This window comes from Vulpes lagopus, chromosome 2 (assembly GCF_018345385.1).
Source record: "Vulpes lagopus strain Blue_001 chromosome 2, ASM1834538v1, whole genome shotgun sequence".
Taxonomy (NCBI): domain Eukaryota; kingdom Metazoa; phylum Chordata; class Mammalia; order Carnivora; family Canidae; genus Vulpes; species Vulpes lagopus.
In genome coordinates, this window is record NC_054825.1 from 50,938,235 (window position 1) to 50,950,695 (window position 12,461).

A 12,461-nucleotide genomic window follows, 5' to 3' on the forward strand; every position below is an offset into this window, starting at 1 on the left:
CAGGACTCAATCCTGGGACTGCAGAATCACGCCCTGAGCCGAAGGCAGATGCTCAACCACTGAGCCTAATGCCTAAGGTGTCCCTAATGCCAAATCTAAGTCCAGGTTGTCACCTGTACTTCTGACTGACCAGCTATAGATGTGAGGTTCCAACAACCTCCTCCTTAGGTTTGATTAATTTACTAGAACAACTCACAGAACTCAGAAAAACACTTTATGTACTAGATTACTGATTTATTACAAAAGGATATAACTCAGGAAGAGCCAAATGGAAGAGATGCATAGGGCAAGGTATGGGGAAAGGGTATGGAGTACCCATGCCCTCTCTTAGTGAGCCACTCTCCCCAAATCTCCACCTGTTCACCAACCCAGAGGCTCTCCAAACCTCTCTTGTTTTGGATTTTATGAAATCTTAGTCACACAGGCATGAAATGATTAATCACCAGCCACTGGGGACTGAATTCACCCTCCAGCCCTTCTCTCCTCCCTGGAGGTAGAGGTGGGGCTGAATGTTCTAACCTTCTAATCACAGGCTTGGTACTCTGGCAACCCCCCTTAGCCCCCAAGTCCATGGTTACCTAGAGGCTTTCCCAAAGCCACCTCATTTATTTTTTTAAGATTTATTTATTTTAGTGAGAGAGTGCACACATGAGCAGGGGTAGGGAGGGAGGGAGAGAGACAAAGACTCCTCAAGCAGACTCCACGCTGACGCAGAGCCTGCCATGGGGCTGGATCCCAGAAACTGAGATTAGGACCTGACCTAAAAATAAGAGCTGGCTGTTCAGCTGACTGAGCTGGTGCCCCCCAAAAGCCACCTCATTAACATATGAGAAGATACCTTCCTTTCTCTTCATTTAGAAATTCTAAGGGTTTTAGGAACTCTGTGCCAGGAACAGTGGACAAAAACCAAATATGCTTCTAATTATAAATTCGAATACCCTAGTATCCCAGAAACAAAACTCTGGAAATTAAGTAGCAAAATACATAAAAATTTCACCCAGTGAAGAAGTAGAAGGGCACATTATGCAGACGAAGATGTGTACACCAGTAAGTGATGAGAATGTAGTTACTACAAGCAGGGGAGTCCAACAGTGTGGGTGAAGAGGTTCAATAGAAGCAAAAGTAGGCTGCAAGATGAAGCAAAAGAACTAGATAGGATAAGTTGATTATACCATAATAAAGCTGGGGCAAAAAAAAGGAGTCAATAAGCACATGAAAAAATGCTTCAAGTCATTAATTATTGGAATATTTAAGGAAAACTGAATAGTCTGTAAATGAGATAATAGTACTGGAACTGTTAAATTTCCAGATTTTGATCACTGTTGTATGGTTACATAAGAGAATATACTTGCTCTCAGAAAATACATAGTGAAGTATTTAGAGGTAAAGGACCACAGTATCTCCAACATTCTCTCAAGATTTCATTACAACAAAGTGTGTGGGGCAGCCCTGGTGGCTCAGCGGTTTGGCCCAGGGCATGATCCTGGAGACCCAGGATCGAATCCCACGTCGGGATCCCTACATGGAGCCTGCTTCTCCCTCTTGCCTGTGTCTCTGCCTCTCTGTTTCTCATGAAAAAAAAAAAAAAAATCTTTAAAAAAAAAAAAAGTGTGTGGGTGATAGGAGTACGTTACACAGGTGGCAGAGTGGGAGAGGGCTAGGAGGAGGAGTGAGAGAGAAGGACAAAGCAGATGAGGCAAAATGTAAATAACTGCTGAATCTGGGTTAAGGGTGTACAGAAGTTCCTGTGCTATTTTTCAGCTTTTCTATAAATTTGCAAGTGTATCAAAATTAAAAGTTACCCAAAAATGTAGCTCGAAATTTTTCAAAGAGATGAAAATTTATGATCAACAGATGCTCAACAAAGGGATTTCTAAGGGATTGTACCTCAGAAAGGAAATACAATAATCCCAAAAGGAAGGTCTGAAATGCAAAGCAAGGCAATGATAAGCATATGGACAAATCCAACCAAACACTAGCTGGAGAAAACACCACCAATAAATAATGTTTAAGTTGTGGGGGAAAAAAGAAAAAAGGCCAACATGACTTAAAATCGAGAAGTCATAAAAGACTGATTAACCACATAAATGTTAAAAGTTTCTACCTATGGGATCCCTGGGTGGCGCAGCGGTTTGGCGCCTGCCTTTGGCCCAGGGCGCGATCCTAGAGACCCGGGATCGAATCCCATGTCAGGCTCCTGGTGCACGGAGCCTGCTTCTCCCTCTGCCTGTGTCTCTGCCTCTCTCTCTCTCTCTCTCTCTGTGTGACTATCATAAATAAATAAAAATTAAAAAAAAAAAAAGTTTCTACCTAGCAAAACCAACGAAAACCACCATGTAGTCCGTCTGTGAATATTATTATTACAGTCCTTACTGTCTAATGTTATTGTTTAGAGGACTTTATCCTCCAGAACTCCTTGTCAGCAAGAGCACTGGTTCTGGAGGTGAGTCAGGCAGAGGAAGAAGTGCACGTAGCTACATGGTAGGGAGGCGGGAAGTGAAGCCAGCCAGGCAGACAGGGCAGCAGGATTTCTAACAGGGGCACTACTAGCATTTGAGTGGGGTAATTCCTCTGTGTGCAGGAGAGCCTGGTGCACCACAGGACGTTTACTATCCACCGCCCAGGCTAACTGCTTCTCAGTCACTGTCACCACCAAAAAGTACCCCTGCACATTTCCAGATGCCCACTGGGTATGGCAACCCTGCTGGAGGACCTCTGTACTGCACGATGTAAGGGTCCTATGTGTTACTCATGAGAAATTTGGATTTTATCATGAGGCAACAAGAACCACCCAAGGATTTTAAGCAAGGAAGCAATACAATCAGGCTTTCAGTGATTTATAAAGATCTCTGGCAGCAGTGAGGATGAAAGACTGGAAGGGAACAGAATACAAAGAGAACAATTAAGAAGTAAGAACACACAGTATGGGGAATGGAGGAAGAGACCACGGCAATCTTCCTAGTCATGCTTGGGACACCTACCCCTGGAAAAGCTGGGTATACATGGCTAAGGAGAGGGGGAAGAAGGGAAGAAAGGACCTGGACTGAATACATCTTTTTTTCCCCCAGTGTCTGTAAAACTGGGAAACATTTGCAAAAACTTTTTTTTAATTTTAAGATTTTATTTGTTTACCTATGAGAGACACACAGAGAGAGGCAGAGGCAGAGGCCCCCTGTGGGGAGCCCAATGCAAGACTCAATCCTAGGACCCCAGGATCACAACCTGAGCCAAAGGCAGATGCTCAACCAGAGCCACCCAGGTGCCCTGTAAAAACATTTTTATTTAAATGGAGCTTCCATTTAGCCTCCAGCCCTACTCCTATCCCGACCCAAAGAAAAATTTACCTTGCTCTCCCCACTGGTAAAGCAAGTGGTCCAACATTCTCCCCAGTAGAGAGATCAGAAATAGCAGTTTCTTCACATTGTGGTTCCTCGACATGACTTGTTTCTTCCTTCTCTAAAGGCTTAAAAAATAATTTTTAATTATATAGTCAGATAAAAAGAATACTCACAAGTCAATTTTTCACTCTGCTAGGCCATAACAAATCCTGGCTTCCAAATCCTTAAGCACAAATATGTAGGTTATGTCAAGAATCACAGCTACAAACCAGTTTGGTACCAACAAATCCTGCCATCAGAAGCATTTCCACTGTCCTATTAAAAGATACCGATCTAAGTTGCTACTGATAAAGGAAGTATCTGATGCCATTAGAAAAGGAAGTGCTCCAACATGTATAAAATGATGAACCAAAGACAAAACACCAAGAAACCCATGGGACACTCCTGATCTTCACTCCCAAAACTCAAAGGGCCACCTCCCTTACTCCTTAAACCTACTCCTCTTAGGACTAGCAGCTCTCAGTTGTCACAGGGTTCTTAAATCTGTGTTTTTAATATCTACATGTTTAAGTAGTTACACAGTTTAGCCCTGCCAATAATAATAACCCCAAGAGTTAACATTTCCTAAGTGTTACTACGTAACAGCTACTGTTCTAAGTTTTCTATTACTTTTCTTTTTTTTTTTAATGAGGGTTTTTTTTTTTTAATTTTTTAATTTATTTATGATAGTCACAGAGAGAGAGAGAGAGAGAGAGGCAGAGATACAGGCAGAGGGAGAAGCAGGCTCCATGCACCGGGAGCCCGACGTGGGATTCGATCCCGGGTCTCCAGGATCGCGCCCTAGGCCAAAGGCAGGCGCCAAACCGCTGCGCCACCCAGGGATCCCTACTTTTCTTTTTTTAATTTTATTTAAATTCAATTAATTAACATAAAATGTATTATTGGTTTCAGAGGTAGAGCTCAGTGATTCATCAGTCTTATATAACACCCCATGCTCATTACATCACATGCCATCCTTAATGTTCTGTTACTTTTTATAAAAACCTTGAAATAGGGCAGCCCAGGTGGCCCAGCGGTTTAGTACCGCCTTGAGCCCGGGCTGTAATCGGGGAGACCTGAGATCAAGTCCCACATCAGGCTCCCTGCATGGAGCCTGCTTCTCCCTCTGCCTATGTCTCTGCCTCTCTCTCTGCGTCTGTCATGAATAAATAAATAATTAAAAAACAAACAAACCTGGAAATAGATACTATCATTAACTCTTTTTAAAAAGATATATTTATTCATTTTGGGGAGGGGCAGAGGGAGAGAGAAAATCTCAAGCAGATTCATGCTGCACATGGAGCCCAACTGGGCTCCATCTAATGACCTCAAGATCATGATCCAAGCCAAAACCAAGAGTCAAACCCTTTATCGACTGAGCCACCCAGGTGTCTCATTGACTCTGTTTTATAGATGGGAAAATTGAGGTAGCAAACTGCTAAATAACTCACCTAGAATTACAGCCAGTGACTGGCAACCCCATTTGAATCTAAGCAGTCTGACTTCAAAACTCGGGATCATATTCATCAAGCTCTTTGGGCAATAAATACTCTGCTTGTTTAATAGGTATCAGACCCAGATATTTCCTCAACTTTGAATTTGTTTTTTTTTTTAAAAAGACACATTTATTCAGCATCATGATCAGACTATTACATTTAGCAATCAACAGCATGGGTGCAACAAAACAAAACAAAAACAAAACAAACCCACACCATTACATTAAAACCCTTTGTTGGAATGCTTTACACTTTCCACAGAACAGAAACTAAAATAACCTGTTATACAATTAGTCACAAATACAGTCCTCAAGTTTTTTGCCCATACACATGAGTATTATCTAAAACATGCCTTCTTGGGATCCCTGGGTGGCGCAGCGGTTTGGCGCCTGCCTTTGGCCCAGGGCGCGATCCTGGAGACCCGGGATCGAATCCCACATCGGGCTCCCAGCGCATGGAGCCTGCTTCTCCCTCTGCCTGTGTCTCTGCCTCTCTCTCTCTCTCTCTCTGTGTGACTATCATAAATAAATAAAAATTAAAAAAAAAAAAAAGATTTAAAAAAAATAAAAATAAAAATAAAACATGCCTTCTTTGTAGCACCTAGGCCCTGCCACCAGTGTGCTTGGCTGAGTTCACAAATCTGTTGTAACCTGTAGCTTCCCTGTCACTTCTCTGGCTCTCCTGCTAATCTTTGTTTCCTAGAAGTAATTAAAACCTTCTGCCACTGCCACAGCTGCTGCTGCTGCTGGAACCACCATAGCCACCTTGGTTTTGTGGTTTGGCGAGGTACTGGCCTCCACCATCACAGGGGCCAGAGCTTTTGCCTCCAAAATTTCCTTTTATAGGTCCAAAATTTGAAGATTGATTGTTGTAATTGCCAAAATCGTTATAGCTTCCGCCACCCTCCAAAGTTGCTTCCATCATTACCAAATCCATTATAGCCATCCCCACTGCCACCATATCTACCACCACCTCGACTGCCACTGAAGCCGCCTTGACCACCGAGTTCCCTCCACGACCACCACCAAAGTTTCCAGAACCACTTCGGACTCTGGCTGGACGAAGCACTAGCCATCTCTTGCTTCGATAGGGCTTTCCTTACTTCACAGTTGTGGCCATTCACAGTATGGTATTTTTGAATGATAATCTTGCAATCTTGTCTACAGAGTCATGGTCATCAAATGTCACAAAAGTAAAACCTTTTTGCCACTGCCTCAGTCAGTCATGATCTCAATCACTTCAATTTTCCCATACTTTCAAAATAATCTCTTAGATGATCTTCAGTGTCTTCTTTAATGCCACCTACAAAAATCTTTTTCACAGTTAAGTGGGCATCAAGTCTTTGAGAATCTTCTCTTGAGACAGCCCTCTTTGGTTCCACAACTCTTCCATCCACCTTGTGTGGCCTTGCATTCATGGCTGCATCCACCTCCTCCACAGTGGCATACGTGACAAACCCAAAGCCTCTGGAGCACTTGGTGTTTGGATCTCTCATTACCACACAGTCTGTAAGGGTTCCCCAATTGCTCAAAATGGCTCCTCAGACTTTCATCAGTTGTTTCAAAGCTCAAACCTCCAATGAAGAGCTTCTGCAGCTGCTCAGGCTCTTTGGGAGACTGACTTAGACATGACAGCGGTGGGAGGGGAGACTTTAATGATGCTTACTGGGTGGCATCCAGGATCAGAAAGTCTCAACTTTCAATTTCTTTTGCCAGATCACAGATCTCATTTCCTTCTAGACCTAGCTTTCCAAATACAGCCCCTCTGCTCCTTGTTCAAAAATGCCAGGGCCCCAGTGAGTACCAGAGACCTTCTCACAATTGCAAGCTGCATCCTCACTAGAAACCTAATCCACATTACCACATTCCCCCTTGGCTCATCCTTATCTTTTCCAATGTGACTCTTCTTCATCTGAACATCTCAATCTTTTCAGCTTTTGCTCTACATACGTTTTCCCTTCTCCCCATAACAAAAGTCTAAATTCAACCACGTAATTCACCTATAATTATTTCCTAAGCATCTGTCCACTAGAGATAAGCCGTAATAACACTCTTTCGTTAACATAAAAGACAAAGTAGCTTTTTTATGCATTAAAATGAAAAGCTCCTTGTTCATCCACCAGACAGCATGAAGATCTTCAAGCAAACAAAAGAGTTCCTTCTAAAAATACCTCCACGACCCCTAGGTGGCTCAGTGGTTGCACATCTGCCTTTGGCTCAGTTTAGGGATCAAGTCCCACATCAGGATCCCTGTGAGGAGCCTGCTTCTCCCTCTGCCTATGTCTCCGCTTCTCTCTGTGTCTCCCATGAATAAATAAAAATCACTGTAATTTCTATGCCAAAACACCATAATTAAAACACAAAGAGAGGTGCCTGAGTGGCTTGGTCAGTTGAGTGTCTGCTTTCGGCTCAGGTCATGATCCCAAGGTCCTGGGATTGAGTCCCGCATCAGGCTCCCTGCTCAGCGGGGAGCCTGCTTCTCCCTCTCCCTCTGTACTCTCTTCCTCTCAAATAAATAAATATTTAAAAACACACACATACACACAAAGGTTTCAGGCTGGAATTATAAAGTGATGCAAAAGATAAGAAGTTTTCTGTTACGTTTAACAAAAATTAGAGTAGAACTTCATGAATCATAGCTACTTTTGCTGTGCTGTTCAATACAACAGCCACTGGCCACATGCAGCTATTGAGTACTGGAAACTGGACCAGATCAAATGGAGATGAAACTGTAAAACACACACTAGATTTTGAAGATGCAGTATGAAAAAAAAAAACCTTGAAATATCTCATTAATGATTTTTATGTTAACTACACATTGAAATGGTATTATCACATACATCAGACTAAATAATAAGCATTATTAAACCTAATTTCAGACAATCCTACTCCTCAGTATTTACCATAACGAAAAAACAAGCTCATGCAAAAATCTGTACAAAAATGATCACAGCAACTCTATTCATGATCACTGGAGATGGAAAAGAACCCAAATGTCATTGAAAGGATGACTAGATAAATAAACTATGGTACATCCATACCACAGAATCTACTCAGCAATTACAAGAAATGAACCACTGATACACATAAAACTTGGATGAATCTCAAAGGCATTATATGGAGTGAAAGAAGCCAGACTCAAAAGGTTAGACTGTACAATGCCATTCACAGCATTCTCACTACAGGAAGGGAGAAAAGATCAGCAGTTACCAGGGAGAAGATATTTTAAAGGGAGATAGCATGAGGGAGTTGTTTGAGGTGATGGACCTGTTTGGTGCCCTGACCATGTGGTGATTACCAGAATCTATACATGTGCTAAAATTCAAAGCAGTGGACAACAAAAGAAAAAAAAGTCAATTTTACTGTATAATTTCCCTTTTTATATAATGGTTACTATAAAATGTTAAATTACCTATAGTTTTCATTATATTTCTATTGGACATTATTGTATTTCTAAAAGACTTAGAATACACTTTCACTAATATGCTGATAAAAATAAATGTGCACATTTGAGATCATTCCCAATAAAATGAATTTGGCTACCTGGAATTAAACACAAGGGTGCCTAGCTGGCTCAGTTGGTGGACCATACAACTCTCTTGAACTTAGGGTTATAAGTTCGAACCCCACATTGAGGGTAGAGATTAAAAATAAAATCTTAAAACAACAACAAAAAAATTAAACGAGAGCAAAGCTCAAGCACTACCTACCAATTTCTCCACGATGAATACTACGTCATTTTCATCTAAGATATTTTTCAAAGGGTTAGGTTGACCTTTGCTGATCAACTGCACTTGAACATCAGCCTATTAAAAACAGAGAACATCAAGCCATGTTATATATACACACATATATAGGTACAAATATTTAAACACATAAAGACTAGTTTTATGCAAGTGATGGAAAAAGAGAATTTGAACAAGACATAATGCTCTAAAGATGAGATTTCATTTATTCTTTGCCATGTTGTTTTTTCATGTTTAGACAGACCTAGCTCTATTCACCTCTACACATGCTTCAAGGGTTACCTAAAGTGCACTCCAACATGTAGAGCCTTTCTCTTGATTAGAATCACATGGACATCCTCTTTCTTGACTCATACTGTATTTACTTTAATGTACTATAAAATTAGCACTTTATAAATGATCTTTTCTCCTGATTGTACTATGCAAGTTAGAACTTTTAGGCATTTCTAGGAACTGTACATTTTTTCATTCCAATTGCAAACATGTTTATTATAGAAAAGTCTGAAAATAGATAGCTAGGTCATTTTTTAAAAATTCACATATAATTCTACTAGTCAAGATAATCACTACTATTATTAGCCTGGTTAGCATATATTTTATCAGATCTTTTACCAGACACGTAAATAAATCTACTTAAGTAGAAATGTATTCAGTATTTAGATATCTAGATAGGATTTTGCTTAAGAAAAATATCACATCTGTATCATACACTTCTTTCCATCCATTAGGTGTTCTTTGGCTCTGCCATCATATAACTAATCCCATTTTGTTCAACATTTGGATAATTTTAAGTTATTTGCTATAATAAACAACTAATAATAGATGTCCTTGAGTTACCTTCTTAAGATGCATACGTAGAATCATGCTGATAATGTCAAATTGCCTTGTGAATATGCCACCCCCACATATATGCATTGCCGTCACTTATGGCAACGCAGAGTATTTTCAGTTTACTTTTACCATCTCACAGCAGAAAGTGTCATGCTTGTTACTGTTTTTTTTTTTTTTTCATTTATTTGATTACTAATGAAGGTGACTTCAGTCTTTCATAGGCTTATTAGTGACAAATAACTCTCATTACTTGAACCCGTTTCGTTTCTCAGTTTGGATCCTGAAGTATTTAGATACCAAGTTCAGGGGGCAAAGGATGCTGTCATTCTCATCTACTAGGTTCTTGAGTTTCAAGTCTGTTGTGGATTGAATATATCCCTCCAAAAGATACAATGAAATTCTAACCCCTAGTTCCTCTGAATGTGATCTTAGAAAAAGGGTCTTGGCAAATGTAATCAAGTTGAGGATTGACTTGGATTGGAGGGCTTTAAATCCAATGACTGACATAAGGAGGGAAAGATTTAGAGACATAGACACAAAGGGATTCTATGTATTGACAGTGGCAGAAATTAGAGTGATGTATCTACAAGCCAAGAAACCCCAAGAATTGTTGGAAACCACCGGAAACTAGGAGAACCAATGAAAGATCCTTTCCTAGAGTTTTCAGTAGGAGAGTAGCCCTCTTGACACCCTCATTTCAGAGTCCTAGTCTCCAGAACTGCAACAGAATAAATTTTTGATGTTTTAAGCAAACCAGTTTGTAGTTACAGCAGCCCTAGTAAACTAATATAGTATCAAGCAAACATTCCAATGGGGAGGAATTAATACATTGACCTAGATATGCTTAATTCCTGAGTCCAGTTAGTGAAAATTCAAACTGTAAGAAATAATTCTACTTGTAATTTTCTTTCTGGGCTTGTTCCTTTGTTTATTCTTCTATTACAGCTGTCACTTTTCTTATGGATTTTTAAGAACTTTTCATGTATTATGAACTAATTATGTATTATTTTAACTTTTATTTTATATAACTTTCTCTCCAGTTTGTCTTTTAGTATGTAATTAATTTTAGTTCACTAATTATTTTATAGATTAAACCTTATAGGGACTTTATCTATGGAACACTTAGCATATATTAGCTGCTTAATAAATCCATGAATATTTATAGCAGTTTTACTCATAACTATCCAAAACTGGAAACCACCCAAGTGTCCATCAGCTGGTTAGTGGATAACTGTCACACACACATACAATGAGATACTATTCAACTATAAAAAGGAACGAACTACTGACACACAAAATGTAGACAAATCTCAAATGCATTGTATTCCTTGATAGAAGTCAGATTCAAAAGACTACATACTGTGTGATTTTATTTATATGACATTCCGGAAAGGGCCAGGGACAAAAGACTGATTATAAAGGGACATGAGACCTTTGGAAGTGACAGAAATGTTCTACATCTTGATTACAGGATAGCTATATGACCAAACGCATTTGTAAAAACTCATAGAACCGTACTCTAAAAGGGTAGGATTTACTCTAACTTCAATGAACCCAACGTTTAAAAAAGCAGAATGTTAGGATTACTGAGTTGTGTTTAAAAACAAAATAAATTGGGGATCCCTGGGTGGCGCAGCGGTTTGGCGCCTGCCTTTGGCCCAGGGCGCGATCCTGGAGACCCGGGATCGAATCCCACATCAGGCTCCCGGTGCATGGAGCCTGCTTCTCCCTCTGCCTGTGTCTCTGCCTCTCTCTCTATCATAAATAAATCAAAAAAAAAAATTAAAAAATAAAAATAAAAAAATAAATTGTTCATACCTCATAGATAAATGGATCATTATGGATTCCTTTCTTTTCTTCATCAAATTCCCTGAAATGCAGAACTAAATGTGAAAAACAGAGCTACAATATTCTGATATTTAAAGTCAGAAGTTAGTCATCTCTATCTCTGCAGGACACCAGTGAGAAAAGCAAAGTGCAAAAGTACTCATGGCAGCCATAAGGCATGGTTGGGAAGAGGGGAAAAAAAAAAAGGTAGAAAAAGAGTATGAGAAAAAAAGAGATGAGGTAGAAATTAATAGACTGCTGCCCACAACTGGGCACAACAGCTTTACAGAGGCAACAGGAAATCAGGTTACCCATCTCTACTCTCTTATCTTCTAAAACACACCATCAGCTACTATTAAAATGTAATTTACCACATAATCTACAGGAAGTAAAAATCACTGGATTCTGATCTGCCTATTGAATCAGTGGGTAACCACAGAAAAGTTATTTAAGGTTCCTAGCCCCAAATATCTTTTTAAGACTTTATTTATTTATTCATGAGAGACACAGAGAGACAGAGAGAGAGAGAGAGAGAGAGAGAGGGGGGGGGGGGGGCAGAGACACAACACAGGCAGAGGGAGAAGCAGGCTCCATGCAGGGAGCCTGACATGGGACTGGATATTGGGTCTCCAGGATCACGCCCTGGGCTGAAGGCGGCGCTAAACCACTGAGCCACCTGACTAGACCCAGATTTCTATGGCTGAATTCAAACATCCATCCTCCCTCTATTTTTGTGAACTGTCACTAAAAACGTAAAATTGTAAGCACAAAACTCTCGGATTATCATTTACTAATAACTTCATTCAAGGAAGTTCTAAAACAGTCATCCCAAAGCACGTATAAACCATTAAACATATCAAATGTACATCAGTTTGATCTACACTCTGAAAGAGACAAAATCTTTAGAAGCCTAAAAGAAGCCCAATGGAATTGTTTCAGGGTACCATTTACTATTTGATCTACTCTGACTTATTGAAATAAAAGGAGGAGAACTAGGTCTGTGAATGATTCACTTTTGCTATTTTGGATAAGATGGATTTATTCTTTTTTTTTTTTTTTTAAAGATTTTATTTATTGGAGACCAAGAAATTACTACAAAGGTAGTAATGCTTGCCAAGTTTTTGAACATTATAAACAGACACTAGGTTGTTATTTTTTAATAATGTTTTGGATGGCTTTCAATAT

General features: G+C 39.8%; 1 protein-coding gene across 8 annotated transcripts in view; it reads right to left on the reverse strand.

Annotated features, from left to right (window-relative positions):
- Positions 1–12,461, reverse strand: part of ZWILCH (zwilch kinetochore protein) — a 37,413-nt gene that overhangs the window by 22,645 nt on the left and 2,307 nt on the right. For 3 of the 8 annotated variants that reach the window (XM_041746091.1, XM_041746092.1, XM_041746093.1), the window contains exons 2-4: positions 11,268–11,319; positions 8,583–8,678; positions 3,345–3,463 (exon numbers count right to left, since the gene is read on the reverse strand). The exons of 1 other annotated variant lie outside the window; for it this stretch is intronic. In XM_041746091.1, the coding sequence (XP_041602025.1) occupies positions 3,345–3,463; positions 8,583–8,678; positions 11,268–11,319 (267 nt within the window). Of the gene's footprint in view, positions 1–3,344; positions 3,464–8,582; positions 8,679–11,267; positions 11,320–12,461 lie in introns of those variants that run through there. 4 more of the 8 variants (XM_041746095.1, XM_041746099.1, XM_041746096.1 and 1 more) reach the window with 4 other exon arrangements.